At 41.3% G+C, this 23,732-nt stretch overlaps 1 protein-coding gene across 3 annotated transcripts in view; it reads right to left on the reverse strand.

Annotated features, from left to right (window-relative positions):
* Positions 1-23,732, reverse strand: part of iqsec1b (IQ motif and Sec7 domain ArfGEF 1b) — a 131,000-nt gene that overhangs the window by 11,250 nt on the left and 96,018 nt on the right. For 2 of the 3 annotated variants that reach the window (XM_030777266.1, XM_030777268.1), the window contains exons 3-4: positions 2,784-3,054; positions 837-2,098 (exon numbers count right to left, since the gene is read on the reverse strand). In XM_030777266.1, the coding sequence (XP_030633126.1) occupies positions 837-2,098; positions 2,784-3,054 (1,533 nt within the window). Of the gene's footprint in view, positions 1-836; positions 2,099-2,783; positions 3,055-9,125; positions 9,191-23,732 lie in introns of those variants that run through there. The other variant, XM_030777267.1, reaches the window with a different exon arrangement.

The raw sequence follows: 23,732 nt of genomic DNA on the forward strand, positions 1-23,732 counted from the left end.
TGTATGTGTGTGTGTGTTAGTGCGTGAGTGTGTGTGTGAGTCTGTGAGTTTGTGTGTGTCCGTGTGCGTGTTTGTAATCTCTTTCGGAAAAACACATGCTAAAGCAACTCTTGGATTCAAGGGGACCGAACGTGCTCCTGTGGCCAGACTGCTTAATACACATGATTAAAAGGAATGTAAGCCTTTAGCAAAAGACAAGTAAATCCACAATCATCTGAGATTAGAGGCCCAACACATTAAACAAAGCTTTGAACTCACAGACCCTAATATACATACACATACTAACCAAGCACCTGTGATTTAAACAAAATCATTTAGACAATAAGAAATTAAATCTGATTTCAAGCATTTCCTGACCACAAAACTAATATGTATTCAGACGTAATATGTCACACATTTGAATGGTACTTAAAAAAGAATCTGCCAAAGGAAAGACATGGAGACATAGTACATATTAAAGCAATTCTGAATGGTAGCTTACTTTCTCTGATGAAACCTCATATGAACTGATCAATCACCAAATATAACTAATGAACCTTAATCCTTAGCTTCTATCAACACAATATTGATTTCAGTTCATTTGTTTCTGAGAAATGAAGACAATTAAACATTAGTATCTGCCTCTAGTCTACACAATATGCACTAAGGAGGATGAGGTTGATCACGTTTGACTTGAAATGAACACTGCAACATTACTTCTCCATGGGCAATGCACAGCTCAGACTGGTGTTAACTGAAGGACCTGTCAAAATAACCGCTACAAATTGCATACTCTAACCCTCTTGTCACACCACTAAAGAGAGTGAGAGCGATACTCATCCTGAGCAGACACGCACTTGTTGAAGAGGTTGAGGCCGATTCGGTAGTGTCTCTTACGGATGATGTCATTGCTGAAGGCAGGTGAATCCCAGCTGTTGCGCGTTTCTTTATGGTAAGTCTGCTTGCTCAGAGTCTGTTCTCGTAGGCTGTCTCTGGATGAAGATTCCGAGCTGCAGTTGATAGTGTCATTGGAGTTAGAGGTGCTGTTAATGCTGTCGTTGTCACCATCCGAGAAATCTGACTCGGACTTGCTCTGTCTGTTAGCCGTGCCGTTGATTGCCAGGTGGCTTTCCAGCTGCCGAGCGCGGTGACGAGGGGCGTCCTCTTCTCGTGAGGGTCCTCGCGGGGGTAGCCCGTGTGAAGTCATGTGCTTGGGACTACCCTGTTGGCTTGCAATGCCACGGTCATAGGCATTTTGTCTCTTGAGCGAGCTGCGATCCGAGCGGTCACTGAGTTCCACAGAGCTGTCACTGGGGGGTTCAATCGTGAGCAGAGGGAGGTGGTCCACCCTGAGCCTCTGTTCCTGACACTCCAAAGACGGAGTGCTGCGACAGCTGGTGTCCGTGTCACCTTTGTCATCCTTATGGGCCAGAGACCAGTAGTCCTGCGAAGAGTTAAGCGATCGTAAACGAATGTCAGACTCAGTGCTAGAAGGTCTATCGACTGACTGTGAGAGTGGAAGGGGAGGAGATAGCTCTTCTTCGTCAATGTAGAGGGTAACATCGCTGTAGGATGCCGTCATTTCATCCAGTTTACGGTGGTCTGAATCATGAGAAGGCTTGACCTGGTACGTGACCTCGCGGTCCATGTCCGAGTGACCTCTGCTTGGTTCAGGTTGCCCCTCGTCCCCGTGCAAGCTACGACAGTTCAGGGCATCATCTATAGACTCTGCTAAAGACTTCACCTGCCTGGAGAAAGCATCCTCCAACTCCGTAATGGCATCCGTGAAGTCGCTCTGCGCAGCCTGTGACTTAACGTTCACTGGGACCATGTCGCCACATTCTGACTGCACCAGAGCGCCCAACTTGGAACCATCATCTGTCAGTGAGACCTGCTTGCCCTCAAAGTAGGAGCTGTGGACTTTTTCAGGTCCTTCAAAGGAAAACTGCATTCTCATATTGGACAAGACAATTCGTCTGGACATGCGGTTCTCCGACATAGAACTCCTGAGGCGCTCAAAGTTCTTGTTCATCTGATACTGGCGGAAGGCAGTCTGGATGGTGCGTGCAGCATGCCGGGTTATGAAACGCCCCCCATACTTACGTTCCAGCATCTCCACCTGCGGTGACAGAGACAACGTAAAAATAGAGCATTGTCAGACCACACTGAGTCCACTTGAGTTACAGATAATATGATCATAGTTGCCGGCCCAAATGTACTACAGACGGAGCCTCGGCTAGAGTGCTATGGTAAGCGGCACAGATCACTATTCTCTGCTCTGCGGGACCTCACACTCTTCATGCGAGATCCACACCACTTGAGAGTATGAGCAATAGCTCTCTGAATCAAATTCTCAGCAGGTGTTAGTTTGGGGGGGTGAGCCTTAGAAAGGGCACGGATCCACACATAATTCAGAGCAGCCCCAGGGCACCTGACCACATCTCTGACGTCTACCACCCTAGCCATCTATCATATCCAGCCTTCAGACATATCCAGACCTTCATCAGACCAACAGCAGGACACATATGATGTCCAGCAACTGTCTAGTAATTGCTGTGGTCAGAACGACAGGAGACTGTGAGTAGAATATATGGGGGTAATCAGCAGTGTGTCCAACACACGGGTGAAATAATCACATTTGGCTTTACACTGATACGGATCTACATGCCCTCACATAGACCAAACTCTTGTCATCTCTTGAGATATAGAACTACAGAAAACGATATTCAATTATGAAATCTGAAAGGGTTTCTTAGGCATCTGAAAAAAACACACACACAGTAGATATCTTGCTGGTTCAATACCTGTTTGTCCTGAAGGTCAGTGGAGAGCTCATAACTCTCGGAGAGTGAGCGTGAGCGTTTTATGGCCTCCTCTTCAGCTTGTTTGCGTAGGATAGACTGCGAGTGCTGGAGCTTGGGCCTCCGTGGGCGTTGTCGCACCTCGTGGGCGTAGTGCGGAGCGTCAAAGTGGTCACCGCTGACCAGTGCTGCGTGCGTCACAGGACCTCTTGTGTATCCGGTGGTGCTCTCCAGAGAGGGGCCTGCCTCACTGCCCTGAGCATCACCTTCCACACTGCACAGCGAGAGAGAGAAAAAGAGAGAGAGAAATTGCACAGTGAGTCACAGTGAGTCATTTCATTTAAGGAGATCTCTCTCAATTTTAATGAAGAGAGACTTCTAGGATTTCTGAGAGTAAAGCATCAAAGCATGACCTAAGATGATGGTGAGCTGAGAGACAAATAACTGCTTAACTTAAAAGCACAGAGGACCTGATTCGTGTGTCAACAAAGCACACCACCTGACTCTAGGCTTCTATGTCACAGCATAGAGCTATTGCAAACATACTCAGAACAACCCATACAGACATCAAAGTTCATGGTGAAGTGTGAATTATTCATATCTGCAGTGTTCACGTGGCACAGGTAGATGGCACTGAACTTTGACTCCAGTCTAGAGGTATAAAAGCAAGCAGCTACATTTATAGCTACACACAGAGGAATGGACTGCAGCACAGCTTAAGCTTAAGGTAAACAATAACATAACATCAGTTTTACTGAAAAGTGAAGGTAAACCGTAACGCTATGCATTTAATGTTCATTTACAAATTAATATGGTATTTTTGTCTTCCATGTGGAACGTTAATCTGGAGAGACAATTCTATAACTGGAAAATCTGACTTACAATGACCGAAAATTAATGCTACACACATTAAAAATTTCCATCACCCATGAAATCGTGTTGTAAATATCAATACACATAGTGAAGCAATGAAAGTAACATAAATGTCATATCTTAACTTCATGTGCACTGAATATGTAGAGTACAGACACACAGTACGACAGATCAGTGGGGAATGCGTTTATCCACAAATAATTTAAAGATTACCAACCCACCAAACAATACCAAGAGAACCCCCTACCTGTTAAAACAACACTGAGTCAAAATGAAATGGTGAACAGTTTCTCGCTGCTGGAGGGAGAATTACTGAGCAGTGTAAGGTCCACCACATTCATACGCCAACAAACACTCCTTCTATATACTTCATTTCCCACTGTGATGTGTAGAGAGGGTCAAAGTACAGCTCAGTGCAGACACTGTGCCTGAGGTCAAATACATGCTATAATCAGTTCCTCTGAAGAGGCTAAATCAATTGCACAAACAAATAAGACACCACAGTTCAACAAAACACAGTACATCGTAACACAACCTACACGGAAGTAAAGGCATAGGAATAGAATAGAAATAAGGGTTGAGTGCATTCTTTTCAGGGGCAGAGGTGAGACTCCTTATCCACTGTAAACAACAAGAGTAATTAGACCAGATATAAGAGCACCCACACGGCTAACACTAACATACTCCATAAAGCTTCATTTTTCTCCCTCCAAAAAAACCTCATCTATCTTTTATATAAACATATCAACTCATTAAAATCGAATCGGTCGTTACTAACTTGAAGGTTGGTGGACTCGATCTAAATTTTCTAAAGAGCTGTAGCAATGACATTTCTCGCTCCTACACTATCCAGGCCCTCTCTCTTTGGCTCTGAGTCATGCTGCATGCATTAGCTCAGTGCGAGTAGATTAACTTCCCAGATTAAATGTGCTTCTTTTAATTAAATGAATTAGCGAGCAGTAGAGCGCACAGTATTACCAAGATGAGAACATTAACAGCCATTGATTGAATTTGTTTGACAGAAAAAGGGCACGTCACTACTAGGATAGATATTTAGAGCGCAGAGTAAATTGCACTGTGTATGTATGTATGCTCTTAGTTCAAAAGTAGTGTCATAGCTTGACTTTAAAACAAACAAACAAACAAACAAACAAACAAACAAAAACGGCAACATTCCAAGAAGCCTTAATTTGAATTCAGAAACTGGTGAGCTATAAGAGATCATATATTATATGACAGGAGAAGATTAACATAAAAGTCTTCAGGCACAAATCCTACTTTCACACTGTTTTAAACTGTTTTTAAACGGTTATGTCCACGTTTATCAAGTGGATGAGTAAAGAGTAAAATAAAGATGCTAGGATTCAGTTGCCATGACAACACATGGTCATACAATATTCACATCATGGTCGAAGCACTGATCTTAATGTACAACGAAACTAATCAAAGATCAAGGAGCATAATTCTGCACATTCATGGACCAGACAAGACCCTATCTTTTGCACATATTGGCAAATTGCAGGGTTTGACTCTTTATGAACTTGCCAGTACACTAAAGGTCAGACACAGCATACATAGACACACACACACACACTCACAAACACCCACACCCACATCCACACACAGAGCTTTCCAACCTGTCTGCACTCCCCAAGTTTGTAGAATTAATGAAAAAAAACCCCAAAAACCTATCCCTTGTTCTGCTTAATTGCATATCATAAAATCACTGTGAAGGGTGCATGATAGTGTGGTACAGATGACATAGTCGGCAGCAAATTTCTTCCCTGTTGGCTCTGAGGCCAATAAGACAGTTTGACTCTGTGGTTTTGGGCTTACGATGCATTCAGTAAATGCATTCCCTGGCAAAATGGGAGCAAATGAGGTGCTCATTTTGTTTGGTGACATGACATCTCACTCAGGACAAATTCTTTATTCAGACTGAGAAGTTACACAGCATTCTAAGTCATCTCCCAGCCCATGATGGATGAGAGCGTCTGAAAAAGTTGAAAAAAATGATCAAAATGATAGTCAAAGCCCCAGCCTGAACGAAAGTAAGATGACACCTCTGCAAAAAGGTAAAGGGTAATGACAAGAAGAGCAATTCTCAACAGGGAAACCAAGCATCCAGAGTACATGAAATCACAAGAGGTAGCATGTAGCTTATACAGTTACGGGCGTTAATAAAATTCAGCATCACAAGCATAATCAAACTTTTTCAATGTCAAACATGAAAACATGCGATGACTCAGCGGAGGCCCTTTCTTTGGCCCGACTCTGCGTTTAACTAAAGTGACAGATAACCTAAATGACTACTAATCCGGCTCTCATTTCAATTTTCTGCCTCATGTTATTTTATGAGACCGTGAAAGCAACGGCAAATTGAATTTAATGAGGAAGAAAGCTTGCCGTAACTTGAGAGAGGACTGTGCACTTAAATTCACGCCCTAAAATGAAAAAAAAGGGAAAAAAAATGGAAGTAGGCCATTGTCAGAATTGATGGGTACAGAGATGAATGAATAGATACATTCTATTTGTGTAAACAGTCTGTTGTTAGTATGATCTATGCGTCTGAGTACTAAGAAAATCATTCCTCAAACTAAATGCGTGTTCGAGAGGTGCGTCTGGACGTGTGCAGGAACTGTAAATATTGCTAACAATTTCAGCTTGATTCTGTCCTGTTTATACCTTCCCTGGACAGCATAAGAAAGCTCAAAATTCGTCAGTGGAAGTAATTTCCTCAAGCAAAAGGAAATTAATGCATTCACCAGCAGGGGCACTAGCACCCAATTTTAGACTCATCCTGTCCGCTGTAATATATCCTAATATCTCTGCATGTTGCATATTGTATGCATACTGCTCACTTCACTATCTCAGACAAATAAAAACGGAGAAAAGAAGGTAGCATATTTTCAGTTAGCTTTGAATGACCACCGAGATAAGTGCCGTATTGGCTAAGTGGCAGAAGCAGGAAGTGTCATGTAGAGAATAATACAAAATGGGGCATTTAGCAAGATTTAAGCCAACAGTAAAGTCCAGCTTAAAGAGTGAAAGAATGCAAATGAGCGTGGAGGAAGGAGGAGAATCTGTTGGCAATATTAATTTGCACATCAATCAATTCCTATATAAATATATTTCAGTTGTATGCTAGTGACTACTCAGACATCACGTATGTTAATCACATTTTTCCCATCAAATGCTGTATCCTCAGGCGTCCACATCCACTGAAGATTTCCCAGAATCTGGAGAGGCCTGAGTAAGCCTCTGTTTCTCTTATAATTGACTGTCAGGCTGATGTACAGATGGTGAGCATGATGAGGTAAAATAATGAGCTCATTTACATTTTACTACCTTAATCACACCTCATATTAACTTTGGGCATCTCTGTTGAATCTCTCTGATGTTTGCAAGAGCCTTCATACGTCATTGTCAGTAGTATTAGCATAGTTACTGACGTCCACTAACTTGCAACAAATGTTAAACTGAAAACACTACAACCACAATCAAAATCCCATCTTGTTCCAGATGTTTCAACTAATTTGTCTATTATTAATAAGAATGAAGCCAGACTCTGACAGATTAAGCTTCAGTTTGAAATCAATCACATGGAAAATGAGCATCAGTAACTTTCTGTTACCCAGAAACTACAGATGGAGCCAAGTTTAACCTCACCATGCCAACTTTCAACCTGCAAAAAGAAAAAAAAAAAAAAAAAAAAAATACCCCAAACCTCAAAAAGGCTAATTACATGAATATGTAGAAGACAGACATATATGAATAAAATGAAATGGAAAAAAAAACCTGCCCTCTACTTTTACTTAAAAGCTCAAGCTAACCCACCAAACAACAGAGAGACCGACAGCAAAGCAGAATAATATGTTTTTCCCCCCTATCACCGCCTCCCTCAAAATCTCCTTTTAATAGCACCACTGGAACCTTTAATATATCAGTTTCCGTAGAAGTGACCCAAAAGACAGACAGAGCTCCTCTGAATATCACACTATGCTGCCCAGACCTGAGGCTTGTCATCACCCTTACACTCTATCTAATAAAAAAAAAAAAAAATGACAAAAACAGGACATTTATCTCTGCATATTTACAGTCTGTAACTGGCTGAGAGTAATATGACGTGCTGTAAACAAAGCTGTTAAAACAATTCGAGGCATTAACAAGTCTCCAGCTAATCCCCCCAAACTCTACGGGCAGCCAAACACAGAGGTCTCTCTTTCTCAGTGTGTTTGACTTTACTTGTGTTTTCAAAAGTGTATAATTGATTTATTTGATTAATATCACTTTAATAACTTTGCCATATAAAAAAGATACGGTACGTAGCAAATGTGCATCAATAAAGCCGAAACTATCAAAACACCAGATGGAGTTCATCACAAAACTTATCCAACCATATCCACATGACTACACTCACCCACACTCCCCGCCAGACACTCATATGCACACATTCACACGCGCACGCACGCACGCATGCAGGCAAACACACACACACACACTCACTCACATATTCCTTATAGGTCCTGGTGCCATTGATTAATGTGCTTCATACATATGTTATCATTGAATGTAGTCATGTACTACACCAATGAGCTTTTCACAGAACAAACTGTATATTGAGTTGATTAATTACTAGTTTGAGGGTATTATGAGTGTGCTCAGCCACACTGACAGGCTCAGCATGTAATGTCATTAACAGTATGGCTGCATTGATGGATGAGGAAGTGCTGGAGTGTTGTGTATACAAAACTCATCATTCGTGGAAAGCTTTTGTTTAACTAATTTCACTGGAGGTTCCACCCAGTTTAAAGATGTCTTTGATAGGGTTTGATCCATCCAATTAAAGGACAAAAACAGTTCCGCGTGTTATCGTGACTGTGATCAATTGCTAGCGCTCCCGGATGGCAATGTTAATGTCACATCGGTCCCTGACCAAGCACAGGCCACTACTGTCCAGCGGCGAGAGCAAACCCACACTGACTCACATGGGAGAGAGTTGATGCTCCACTCAGTTTTGATACATTAGCAAAGTAGAGTACAGCTTGTGGTTTTTAACAGCTCCTATTGAGAATACTGAATCAACTCTCTAACCAGAATGTAGCCCTCATCTTATCAGACTACTCTGGACTTCAGAATGTGCTATTAATACGGGTCAGTAGAGAAATACACCCACCACCACTGATTAAACTCAACAGAAAATGAATCACTTCAGAAATTTGACAGGACAGAAAATGCATTTATACACCCACAAAATTGTTACTTCACACTATTCAAGCATGACCAAATTATCATATATAAACATAGACAGCCCTTCTGAAGATTCCCCAACTCACAACCACGTGCCGGCTTTAGTGATTCATTGCATATGGGTATTTGCACTCACACAATTACAAAGACACTCAATTTCACACACACACACACACACACACACAAACACACACACACATATACAGAGCAGGAGAAGCTTACCAGCTGTCTAGCTCCAGTTCCAGCAGGGACTGGCTCCTGTCTGAAGTACAGTGCAAACACCACATGTTGCTTTCTGATCCTTACAAATATTCCCATAGCTTTGCTCTGTGGCTACCCATCACACCCACAATGTAGTGACTTAGGACAAAAGCCATGTTCTTCCTCCGGCCACAATCCACACTGATCAGCCCTCTCCTCCTGACTCCACAGGCAGTACAGAAGGGGTGCGCACAGGGGTGTAGCTCATGCAACACAGAGAAGGGGAGGGAACTCCTCTGTCCGGAAAACTAATTATAAGATGGTGGGTGGAGGATAAAAATGAGTTTGACCCAAGTACAGGCTCTGGGTGATCTGAAAAGTTTGGACTGACAGAGAATGGGGTACAGGCGAGCTGGAGGTAACACTCATGAAGCAGCAGATCCTCACCAAAACTTAGCATCACACATAGCAATGAAAAATGGAAACCGGGAAGTCCCTCTGGAAAGGAGAGGAAACGAGGCTATTAATAGCCTGTCTGCAGGATGGATTCAGGCTGTGAGGAGTGGGGTGGAGGAAGCCCCTCTCTCTCTTTCTCTCTCTCTTTCTCTCTGAGCTTTCAGCTGCTGTTCCCGCCACTTGGGCTGAGCTAGTACAGTAACCTGAGCTCCTTTGTGTCACAGACATAAGCCACAGCATGGCCTACATTAGCGGCACAACTGAACATGGCGAACAAATACCGGCTCTTTTGTCAGAATGCTCAAATGCCAGTCTTTTCAGAGGGCCAGAGATCTTTTTTTGAACTGCAATAGCTCATTGGGGAACACCTAAGATCACGAGAATCCTAAAGATAAAAGCGACATTTACGCCCTCTTATAGGCGGCACCAAACGCATGGTAGTTGTTATCTCCAGCTCCTAATGGCCACTACACTGTGAAAATGACAGTACTCCAAAAGCACAGCACTACATCAAGCAACACTTAAAACTAACTTTAAACTTTACGGGTAACTTCAAAAAAACTTGACGTCTTTTCATTCAGAAGGCTAACCAAGCGTGTAAAAGTAAAGAAACACATAGGAACACATTCACGCTGAACGTCTAAATCACATATCTCTAATTGCTTCCCTCCCCTTCCCTCTGCCTGTTTCCCTAAATAAGGAGGGTGGTAAAGCTTACGCTCTTGCCTGAAGTGACATCACAACCTATACAATGGGTGTTGCTAAAGAGCACAGATGCTGTGATATCGCGTTTTAGTGTGCAGCCAGAAGGGCCTCAGATTTAGGTAAATAATTAACTGCTCTGTAACAAAGATTTGAGGACTTCTTAGATTTTACACTGAACCATGATGAACGTCATCAGAGAAGAACAAAATATCTCAAAAAATGTCCTCTCAGTGGTGGCAGCTGAGGCGTGTGCTATGTCGTCTACACACACGAAAAGATGGAGCTGATGTTCTATAATTGCAGTGAATGTTTGGAGCTTCTCTCTGGAGTGAAGCCTCTCATTTCCTCTCTTTCCTGAGCTGAAAATTTTCCAGGCAAAAACAGGCCTGGAAAACAGGCCTGGAGTTTTAGACCCATCTCAACATTTGTGCTGGTATAGAAGAAGGGCTGGTAGGTGTCAAGCAACCACATTCCATTACAGTTTTTCATCTTTGACTCACGCTGCTGGGCAGCTATGAGGAGAGACATATTGCTCCATTAATCAACTTTCCTACTCTCCTGTATCACCTATCATATAAAGCCTGATTCTCCCTCTACTTTAAAACTAAAAAAAACAAACAAACCCTGTGCTGAAATAAAAAATAAAACTGTGTGCAGAGTATTTGAACGAGAAGAACAAAGAGACTGAGTGTTGGTCTTCTGTGTGAGTGAAATAACTCGACTGACCAGTGACTCTGTGACTTGCTCAGCAAAGTTTTATAGCACTGAAACAATCTGCATGGCCATTCTCTCACAAAATCCATTACCGCTGATGTTAAGTTCATCATAAGGGAGGGCAACATGATGTGTTTTTCGGTTCAGTCAGTCTGACTTATTATCAGGGTGGAGTCTTTGAATGGAGACTTTGAATTAGCTACACTGAAACATGACAAGTCATATTAATGCCATATGTTGCTGTCATCTAAAATACTTGCCAACATGTTGCATGAACATGACTTTTTTTTTTTTAGCAATGTATAGAAAGTGTGTTATTACTACATTATGCAACCAGTTAAGTTTGAAAATGTTAAAAAGATGGAGAATGATCGTGCAAGTGTAGACATGAGTATCAGACCAAAGATGACTTCTGGCGGCTGTGTCCTTCTCAAAGCATGAAGTCAAAGTGAACACACCTGACATGATTCTTGTCAGCTGGCTTTTAATATTAAAGCAATAAATATATCTAAATAAACGTGAGATGTGAGCAAGATGTGAAAACACTCATACAAAATGCAGTTCATTGTTTGAGAGTATTCAAGGCAACGATGAGCCGCAAGTATTTTCATAAGCGTGACATTACCGAGAACTCAGCAAATTCTCTGGGCGAGATAAAGATACAGCAAGTTGATACATATTCAAGGAAAATGCTACATGAATTACATTCTCAGAAAAAAAGATACACCCACTATATTTGTAAGTCTTTAAAGGATCACTGTTAAAACCCAGCTGCCATTACCTGATCCCCTGTAGAGGAAAGGACATTAGTCTCCTATTGCAACTCTCTGGCTCTCGCTGGTTCTTATTCTCACTGTCACCTGTTCTGGGGCACTAAAGTCTACCTCTTGCTTTTAATCCTTCTAACCTTTTCAGCTGTCATTTAACAAGTCTCAATGCTGACCTGCCCTGGGAGCACAGAGACTGACACCAAACTCAGGGGAGTAGATAGAGCCAGAGGGTCTGCTACATCATTCAAGTTGTAATCTTATTTAATTTTGCCTACCTTACTCTCTACTGACATAGTGAGGTCAGTATAATGAAGTGAAAAATATTTCTTTATGCTGTTCCACTTTGTGTTTCCATAATGGTTTGATGTTTTCTTAAACTTGTGTAACATGTGAATGAAATCACTGTGTGAGGTCATGGAAAAGCTTAATCTTGCAATTCTGGCAGCATCTAATTGGAAATCCTTGCACAGCTGTACTGTAGAAATCTTTAGACAGTGACAAGTATTAAGTTACAGCATGTTGCAACGTTTCTTTTTTTTTTTCTGAAGATGACTATCGACAGAGCTTTTCACCAGACCTGGCACAACCTTTTGTCGCTTTTAGATACACCCTCTCATTGGAGACAGGGGCCTCACGCACACGCTCGCCCACTTGCTCTCACGATCTAAAAACGGTAAGGGAGAATGTGAGGCTGGAAGAAGACTGATGGATCTACGGATAGACCATTCGACAGAAATAATGACGACCGCAGAACGACTAAAAAAAGCAATTAAAAGCAACTGCTCCAAACTCATTTTAATTGCCAACCTCAGGCATTTAGTTTCAGAAGGCTTTTGAGGGAGCCTTGGTATAATTTTCATGCCTAAATTACACGCTAGCTCACAAACACCAGTGTCATGCTGTGTGTGGTATGACTGGTCACTGCATGTACATAATTGAGGACTACTCTGAAACATTATGTATCTCTATGTTAAACACTCCCTCCCCTGTTCACATGGCTTGATCAGATGGATGGAGGATCAGCTGAGCGTGGTGTTTGAGATATATTTAAGAGGCAGAGCGGGAGTTGTAAACCTGTTGTAAATTGAGGAACGGCTTTGGCACTTGTCAACAAACAGCTTTCATTCTCCCACAACAATCTCTATAAAAAGCAAGTGAAAAAGTACACTCGGAGTTTAATGAGGTTCTAAGTGTTATTTTCCATTGCACAGCATTCATGCTAAAAGATTGGCCTCTGAAAAAGCATAATGGGGAAACCTGCTGATGCTGAGTTTCAACTGCTAAAACGGAGCCATTGCAGAACGTTTCCTGACCAACTGTCATTTCCTGTTTCAGACATTCAAGAGGAATTTGATTACTTCCTGTGTGTGTTTGTATGTGAGAATACTGGGGAACATTTTGCCCAACAATGACTCTCGACCATTATTTCGTGGGACCACTTCTGGCCTGCTCCATCCCGCCATGATGGAGCTTAAAGCTTTTATTTGGCTTTACTCCAGCGACTTAATCCCTGAGCTGTACGATCCTGCCCATGTGTGTCATAGCAGCCCCCGCCTACTTCAGGCAAAGGACCACAGATTAACCACACTGACTGGGAAAGACAACTGCTTTCATCCTGCTTCACAGGATCCTCTTCTATTACATAATTCATAAGTGTTATCAACATAGCTGTTCAAATTTCAGGAAGAGTTAATATACTTTAGCTTACCGTCCTTTAGCTTACTGCTTAAAATGACACTTGGTGAAGAGTGGTCCTATAGATATGCAGTGATACCCTCTAGCAGAGAACAGTGACAAGAAATCTTGAAATGTCTGCATTTATAAAAAGGTTTCTGAGTGGAAGATGATACTCTGGAAGACTTTGCCTGGACTGGTCAGCAGAGAATAACCACGTTAGATAAACATGCAGCAATTCCAGCTTATCTCCACTGAGCTACAGAGCGTAACTCTCTGTAGATCCTATTTCTAGGCTTGGCTCTAAGCTCTAACAGTGCCTCCGTCATTAAACTGAAGCTGTTTTGACCATCGGTCTAAACAAACCGCGGGAGCCCATCAGATGCTACTATCTGACAAATAGATTTGGTAGGGAACACTCCTGAGTGGTCATTTTAGAGACAGATGGAGCAGAGTAGGTTTTATGATCAATGGTTGGGAATCGGTGCATTCTTCATTCGAGACAGAGTCCATATCAGCTAGCGTTCCGCACTTCGGGCTTTGAAAGTAATGGTAACCAGTCAATAAGCCTAAAAAAAAACAGTTTTTTTTTTAATGCTTCATCCGCAATTCAGCACTTCAGTAAACTATGCTGTTCAAATATACAGCTTCAGCATACTTGGAAAAGTACCTTAATTGACAGAACTGAATACTTTAACCAGCCCTACTGGAAAGACATCATAATCAAGCATTCTTGTTGGCCACTGTCATCTCTCAGCAGCAGGCTGATACAGCATCTGTTGTACCTCATTACTGAAAAGACAGGAAGTCTGCTAACTTTTTCAAGAAGCCCTCTTGAGACATCACACATCCCTGCTCATTGCTAAGTCTTTTAGCCTACTCTCTCATTGTGCAGAGCAACCCCAGCGTCTGATTCTCAGTGACTTTTATTTTATTTATACTTTATTTTCAGTCAATTCTTCCCTCTTTCCTCTTTTTAGGAGCTGCAGTGTTGCACATTACTCTTATAATCAAATGGACCCAGGCCAGTACCATGAACAACACAAAGACTCCATTAGTCCTGAAACGACAAAAAAATATTTATGATCTGTAATATTTCCAGGGTATGCCTTCTTACTCATAATTATTGTAAGAAATTAAGGAAAATCTCCTATGTTTAGCCTCTAGAAAATTATTGAAGTAATTTGTCCATTTAAGACACATGCATAACAACACTACAGCACAAATAACCTGACTTTGACAAATGTGCTCCAATGACTGAGGGCTCCAGTCAGCTCCTCTGTCTGTCCAGAGTGACCTGCAGAAGCCAGCCTAAACAAACAAAGGCCGGTAGACATGCCTCCGTTATCTTCCAGACTGCTCACTCTCATGTGGCCAGATCAGAGTGGAGCGCCATCTATAGCTGGAGATGTGCCCTACAAGTCCTCTTACCCCTCAGCAACAAAGAGTGTATGGAGGCACAACTGGGAATGGAGGCTAACAGGCCTGAGAAAAGGAAAGAGGATAGGGAGATGGACACAGCTGGTAGACAGTTTTATGTGCTCATATGTGCGTCCTGCTGTGATAGAGCTGAAAAGGAGCAGTGATGGTGTGATGTGATGATGTATGTGTGTGTGTGTGAGTGTGTGTGTGTGTGTGTGTGTGTGTGCATGTCTGGATGGGTATGAGATTCCATAGCACTTTGACAGATGGTCAATGACCTGCACAGACCCAGGTCATCTTACAAAAGAATCACATCTCCTGGAGAAAGAGCTTAGTTAGAAGACATGAGACAGATCTGACGCTTTATTCTTCAGGCCTCAGGTTTGTATTATTAACACAGACAAAGTAGACCAGAATAGCTCTCTAAAACAAACAGAAATACTGTCTGAGTAGTCAGTCTGTTGATGGAGTTCACTCCAGAGGACAACACTAAACAAAACACAGTCGTTTATGGGCATGTATTCCAAACTGTCTATGAAAGACCCTCTACTGGTCAACTCATAGCACATCAATTCTTATCACATGAAAAGTCTGTTAACTTCTCACTTAAACACTACAAACTGCGCCATGGGTAGAGATATGTCAGAGACACATAATTCTTCACAGATATATGTCATACTCTTGTCTTATTAATTCATAGCAAAGTCAAAAGTTAGTCTTAAGGCTAGCCTGTAATTATGAGACAATATTACTAAAATTTGTGGTCAAAAAACCATGATGCTGATTGGTCATTAATTCAAAAGATGAAAATGGAACATATTCACAATATGACACACATTTTGTTCAAGTTAAAATACTTTTAAGTAACAAGATAATGTCATGGATTTTCGCAAGTAATGAAGAGCCAAAAACGATACTAAAACATGTGAAAGATATCTGCTCAAATAATCAGGAAAAATGATCAAGTAGTATTAAATAGCATTAAACCTACCTTTCAGTAGCCTTTAAGATTCAGTGTCAAACAGCTGAACAAGTTGAATGTAAGGATGTATACGACACAGCGTCGTAAAGAATGGAACTGGACACGTGAATCTCCTCAGTCAGTTTAGACACCCTAGTCCACTGTGTCTGTGTGAGTGGACACAAATTTCTCCCCCTCTCCTTGCTACTCTAAATATCATGTCTATGGCACCGAGCACAGACACTGAGGCTATTGAGTGGCAACCAACACCTTCCAGCAGTACTGTCAACGCCGGCCAAGGGGCACTGTTTGCGTTGGCACCTGGAATAAAGGCGGGCTTTCTGTTGCTCGTCCTGGACTGAGTTTTCCAGTCCAGCTGGGGAGTGCTCAGGCAGAGAAAAGCAGAACTACTCTGTGCCTGCATTGTCTCTATATGTGTCACAGACTCTGCTACAGGAAGGGAGTGGTGGTTTGTCACAGAGTTGATTGCTTTCTCTGATTTGAGGCTAATTTAAGACAAAGATCAAATGTAAAACTCTTCTGGAGTCTCATAACAAAATGACGTCAACAGAGGGCACACAAGGTTTCCTGTGAGGTTCACTGCTATTTCCTAACACAAAACACGACCAATGCTGTCCTAGCCTAATCCAGTCAAGGAAAACAACAAGAGTTCTCTGTTGCTTTATTATGATTTTGTACCATTGAGCAAACAGACAACCTTCATTTATTTCCATAGCAGGAGACATAACAATCAGACACCAAGAGACCATGAAGATTTTAAGATATCCAGGATACAAGGGCATTGCGACTCACTCTGACTGAAAAATGATCCCTTAATCTCAACAGGGTGAAAATCATCTCGATTTTTCTTCATTCACACAAACCAGATGACAGAGCATATTTCTTTTTATTCAGGGCCTGTGTCTGAAGGAGAGAGAGAATTATATGGTCATCTGTTCCCAAACAATGGCAGGTTCTGACTGGGTGCTACTTCAAATGATCAATTTGACTTGAACATGTGGCAAGTTTCAAACAGAGAGCTCAGTAAAACTTTCAGGCACATGTCAGGACAATTTTTTTCTTAGTGTGTACCAGTTTCATATGAAAAATGAGAAGAGTTGAAAACATTTCACTGTTGAATGATCACATAGATGTTTTCAGGAAAGAGTTTCTTAGCTATAAATAGAACTGTTGAAGGGATGATATATTATGTTTGAATACGAGTAAATATTAAGCATTTTTGCTGAGGTTTTTAAATATGTCCCTTTTGTTCAAGAACAGAGAAAAAAAATACTGGAATTTCCCTTTGAATGGAAATTGTTTTAGAAAACTATTTCCTCATATCAAAGCAAACAGCAGTTTCAGAGAATAAACAGGGAAGAACTGTTGTCATGACTGAATGAGTGTCTTTTAACGGAACCAATTATGCTAGATCCATCACTCACAGAACAATGCTTCACTCTCCTCTTGTACAATTAATTGAAAAAAAAAAAACTGTACGGTTTAAATATGCAGCACACAACAGTCATTTTAAACCAAGATTACACGTTCCACATTCACTGACCAGCTACTGCCAGAGTGCTAATTTAATCTGACAAATTGTAAATTTCAAGGTCAAGAAAACAAAATACAGCAACATAAAATTATGCCTGACATTCTCTTCATGAATATCAATAGATTCTCACCATCTAACACCAGGCATCAGTTCCAGCAATACAAATTTTCATTGTGAAGCAGTATTGTAAAAAAAAAAAAAAAAAAAAGAAAAGTCTGTAAGGTCAAGTAGCCATTGAATGATTCATTACAGAAGAATAAATATTTGAAATTGTAGCTGTTAAATGTCAGGGACTGTGATGCAATTTGTACATGAAATATGTAAAACCTGGAAGTGCAGACAGGTTGTATTGCATTGAATACTTGAGACACAATGGCTCAGTGAGTTTAGTTATTCTTCTACTCGAAGAATAATTTAATCTTTTTTAAGAAAGCACGCGTGAAATTCACACTGTATGTGCTCTGCTAATGGCGGCAATGCAACTGAGCCATGTTTGAGCCACAGTATGTTTTTTTTATATTTACTTGTAAAAGATAATGACTTGACATAAACAAAGCCCTACAACAGCAATGCTTAGCAACATGCTATGAAAATGGTTCACAAATGTCCATAAAACACAACTTTCACGATGAACAGAAAAAGCAATTTGTTCTGGTGACCTCTCAGAGCAGTCTCTGGTAATATTTGTTAATAGAATAATTGAGCGGCACATCTGGGAGCAGTCTGAGTTAACTTTACAAGGAGTGATGAACAGATATGAGGTGCCCACTCTGCATACCAACACATACACACACACACACACACTTACACTTACAGAAAGTGGTGTGGTGACTGGTGTTCTCTAATGTAGGAGGGTTAGTTTGTCTGTATTGCCATGTATGGTTGATCTTAAATATACAGCCTCATAAATTGTCCTCTGTTTGTTCATCCTGATTAGACGATTAAGTGAACTGACTGTACCAGTAAATGAAACTGTCTGGGCCTCACCAGTCAGCCACCAATAACAGAACAGAAAGAGGCTCTAGATCTTGAGGTAGCCAATTAGGAATTGGAAGAGGAATTAAAATTTATATCGGGGGGACATTCCGCTCTGATGCATTCATACCTAGGAGGGGGGGATTTCATTTTCATTTTGTATTGTCAGGATTAAATGTACTTTGCCCTTCCTGATTAACACAACACTGAGGTCACTTTAGGCAGGCTCATGCCATATGACACGACATTACTGTAAACTAACATTTACCAAATTTAAATGAGGCTGGAACGGATTTGTTCAGTCGCTGGATTAAATCAGACCAAAAATACACATGCATATGTTATATTTAAAGGGGAACTCACAGCAAAGCAAACAAACAGCAACTTCAACTTCACTAAATTTGCCACAAGACAATTACAGACAAAGCTAGCAGCTTTGTAAGGGAACAAATTACAGTTCAGTTCCCTTTTAAGGTCCAGTTGTCACCGATGGCAAGTCAGGGAGTTTGTAGTCTGGATGTATGTGATTGCCAGAGCAGGGAAAGGCTGTTGTTGCTTCCATTTCTTTTCCCCAGGGTAAATGAGGGCAGCCTTGTTCCCTCACTTTGAGTTTGTCCCATGAGAAGTGACTTCAGTTTGCACTCTGTCCCCTAACCTCTGATGTCCCCTAACCTCTGATGACTGACATCTGATGCTTTGATGTTTTTTCGGAGTCGGGTATTTGTCTGAGTACCACAGGAAATCCTACTCCATCCCCAAATTCAGCTCTGTCTTATTCAGAACTTGAACGATCCTACCAGACACCCAGAGCTTTGGTCAAAACAGTGCTCTCTTGCTTGCTGAAGCTTGCTAAGGTGAAGTAAGTGTTGCCAAGGAAGTTTACATTTCCGCAAACTGGGTGTGACACTCTAATAATGATAAGCTCAACACATTTCCAGAAAGTACTTGTGTAACATGTTGTGAAAACCTGTAAACTGAGCGTAAAAGCCTGAGGTTCAATTCCATGTGCAGTCATGAAGAAAGGCAAATTGGTTGTTGGTCATGTCATAGAGTGTGATATAATTATTTTGATGTGTCATACAGAACTACAGAACATATAGGAGTCTATTACTCAAATTATTATTGTGTGCTTTCCACTGTATCATAAGATTTCTCACTTCTTATGAAATGTGCGAGTGCCAGCTTAGAGGAAGTTGGGGGAGTATTCGAAGAGGTACCAGAGTGTGCTCTGTATTTGAAATCACAGTTTTTTTGGATCGGTTTCAAAAAGAGAGCCGTGACTAGGAATATCACCTTTTCTGTTGTTTTTAAACAAAGCTGTTGTTTTTTTGACTTTCACTTTTCATTAGTCTTTCCTTAGTTTAATTTCTTAAGAGGAAAATGAATGAATAACAAAAAAAAAAATAAAAAATAACATGGATGTGTGATCACAGCCTCACACACTTGTGACCTGGCATACGCTGAACTCAGACAAGTAAACAGAAAACATATGTAACAAATGAATCATCCGAAAACAAAATAGTACACTAAATCAGCACAAGATTTTCCCAGCTGGAGACCATATTTGCAAAACCAAGAAAGCACAATGTTCTGGTTACTTAGTGTGAAGAATGACCTCAAACACTACATAACAGTCATAGTGAGGTACTCTGAATGTCAGCCAGTTTCTTCCATAGTGCACTGCCCACATTTTGTGTTTGTGCTGTCTGTTTTGTCAAGAGTGATCTTTTTTTTTTTAAATTTAAATAAAGACACTTAAATCCCTGGGAATGTTTTGTACATTGGTAGATCCTCTGGTGAAGCCAGGCTGACTCAGAACCAAACTGCCAAACTGTGACGGGGAATTTCTTCACCTCTCTAATGTTTTTCACCAGCACTGTAGTATCTGAGGCCTGAGGGCTGTATTTTTTTCTTTTTCTTTTTTAAACCAGCGCGTCAAAATATCTTCTGAACAGGCAGCTGAGCGGTTGGGCCTGATGTGACCTGTCAGCGCTGACATAATAGATGGCCCGGTCCACTCTATCCTTCAGTCCCTCCCCTCCCTATAGCTCCGTTTTCACCTCAGACAAGGTCACGTGCACTCCCGGAACATTTACACACTCCAAACACACACCCACGGGCAAAGCATCTCACAATCATGCTGACAATGAACTCTGCATAGGCCCTCTTATCACTGAGAACACTGGAGGCTCTCCATCTTCCACCGCTGAACAGAAAAGAGTTCCCATCAATCAAACGATACCCATTCCAATTTGAACCACGATTCTCTTTGGGAACTGACATCGATGAATAGCTTTGTGTGAATTGTCCTCTTTGAAGAGAAACACACGCTTTGTCAAACCCATCCCATCATTTTAAAACTTAAAATTGTTTTAAACCTATCCCATCATATTTAGTTGATGACAGGTATTTAAAACCTTGAAATAAACTGTTCTTCTGTGGAGGTCATACTATCGCACGAGGGAGTGAATGTTTTTCGGCACAGGAAGGTGGAGTGGCGTGAATATAAGGGTCAAAGGTTCCTCCATTTCACTCCTGTTTTTAGACAGCCTACAGGGATGTATTTTCGAGAACTCTGACGATAGATGAAGCAGATGTGGTGTGATTCAGACATGTGTCTTCACTCACGATCCTCCTGGGAGACAGGCAGGTGATGACTAACTAGTCCTCAGTTCACCAAACCCAAACAAATCCACAGATACTTTGGCATGTTTTTATGACAATACGCTGGAGCACAATTCCTCGGCACGCATTCCAGAGAGCGGTAGCAGCATGCTTCAGCGACTGTCTTTTTGTTCGGGCGTGCCACACGGCAGCCAGGACACCAAGTACGGCGAGCGCACTCACAACTGTAAATACATACGACTGCAAGAGGACAATAACAAATTACAGTTAAGTCGTCAACATCCGTTCATATGCGCAATGCGTTTTAGGGATGTGATGCTAAAAAGAGAACTGAAATATTGACTCCATGTGCCAGTATCAGTGATTTACTGGGGCTCCTAACATGAATGTGATTAACTCGCATATAGTTATGAACTAATACAAAAACAGCCGACACACTGCAGCTCCACGGGGCTTATAATGCAGTGAATAAAATGAGTTTTCTCCAACTGCGACTTTATGTGCTAACAGACACTGGGGCTGAGTCATTAGAGAAAGATAATACTTTGGCTTCTACACTCAATGGAGGCATGACTCAACGTCAAACTGAGGCCTGTAGCGGGGACAGAACTTTTCCATGGAAGTTTGGTGGAAACATCCATTTTCCTTGGCAGAACTCTGGTAGTAGTAGGTCCACTGTTAAAGCACCAGCTTCACTCAGTTTATTTTAAGGAGGAATATAAAAGTTCAATATTTATTGCAGTGCTGTGGAATGGCACGTGTTTTCATTCAAAGAATTTTAATACCAAGAACCCCAAATGGTCCATTTTTACAATTTTAACACAGTACTGCCTAATTAAGAGACTGAGTTGTGTGCGACAGATGTGACCCCTACCAAATGTTCTTAGTGTGTCTGATGCATAGAAGCAAACGAGTGAGTCAGAGCCATACTAGTATATGAGGGAATCTGGCTCATATTAGTATGTGGGTGAGTCTGAGCCATACTAATAGATGAGGGAAACTGAGTCATATTACTATATGAGTGAGTCTGAGTCACACTAGTATGTAAGTGAGTCTGAGTCATACTAGTATGTGAGTGAGTCTGAACCATAGTAATATACGAACTGGAGAAGGGTGAGCTCCGGAGCAGCAGCCTTCAGTCAGAACCATCCACCATGTTCACTGAGCACTGTAAGTCTCACAGCCTGAAGTAAATGTCAAACACCCTGCCTTCTACCTCACTCGCTCTTTCTCTCTCTGTGTGAACTTCATCATTACTGTAGTCTCGGCACTGAATATTTAATATTTTAGCATTAGAGCTCCCTTCCTATCTCCCAAATATATTTCTGAGTGACACTGCATAAATAAAAGAGAGGTCACGAACACCAGCCCAAGCATTGTGTCTATACTCTATCACTGATTGGGGCTGACAGTGACAATAGTGACTGGCATTAGACATAAGATATCAGACAGCACTGTCGTCCCTGTTGAGCTGAGATGACCTGAACACAGGCTTATTCAGATGCACCATGACTCACTCTGAACTAATCTAAAAAATTGAACACGGGCAACGTTTGTTCTGTGCCAAGAGAGGAGAGAAATGAAATGACATGGCAAGTCTCATCCGTACGCTGGGGGGCTGTAATCTGCATTATGATGGTATTTGTATCTCGGCTTTCTTTCAAAAAAAAAAAAAAAAAAGCCTGGAAATTCAGACCGTATTTCATACGACAAGACATCCATATGATTGATCATGAGCATGGACATTCATTGGAATTTAATAAGTCAGATACGGTGAATGCGCGGTTGATATACCGCATTTCTTTTTGTGCTGTTGTATGTCACAGTGTTATAATGTGACACAGAGAATGTGGTACTTTCACAGCAGAGGGCTGCTGTGGGATTACAGTCCAATCTCCACGAAATACTTAATGGTCTAATGGAGGATATCATATTCATGGTGGTCGTTTCTGAGCATGCCTGTGGCTAATCCTGAATAAGAAGGCTTCCCTACCACACGCTACATGGCCCATTTTGACCTGTTGACAGCATCAGTCCTAGGCAATAACTCCTTCTACTCCAGGAAGCATTTTCATTTAAATCCACATCATACAAGCCATTCCACACCACCACTCAGAATGGATTGCAACAGATCTGATGAAAAGCAGAATAGATGCCTTGTGAAAGCTGACCACGATGCTTACCCAGCAATCAATCCCTTAAATGAAGCCTGTAACCATGATAACCCTGTTTAAAAATATAAATAAGAGATACAAAAATGAGGCAGTGAGAATGCACACTCATGAGTCCAAAATGTACAGTTCACAAAAATCGTGTAATTCAGCTATTTAGGAACAAGTGATATTATTTCCGATTGGTTGGCTTTTTCTTTAGGGTTGCAAAGGCCTTCCGTGACCGCAAAAAAACTTAACTTAGTTCTGCTGAAGTGAGAAACCAAAGTGTGGACCAAAAATATCCATGATGAGTCATTCTGGGTTAGATGACTGTACAAACAACAGCAATTACCAAACCAGCATAGATGCTCAGGAATTTGAGGTTGTTTGGGATAGTTATGTGTTATCAGGCAAAAAAAAAAAAAAAAAAAATTAAACTTCAAGTAATTCCAACATTTTGGTTTAAGGAGAGAAGACTGACTCCATTGTGAAGTAATATGAAAAATCATTAAATCATATTAAATGTGTAAAGAGTGAGTGTAAAAGCGTAAGTTTTGTTTACTTGAAGATACATGTCCACTTGAACAGAAAACTAACCAACAACAACAAAAGCAGACT

Source organism: Chanos chanos, chromosome 6 (genome assembly GCF_902362185.1).
Source record: "Chanos chanos chromosome 6, fChaCha1.1, whole genome shotgun sequence".
In the NCBI taxonomy this organism is placed as follows: domain Eukaryota; kingdom Metazoa; phylum Chordata; class Actinopteri; order Gonorynchiformes; family Chanidae; genus Chanos; species Chanos chanos.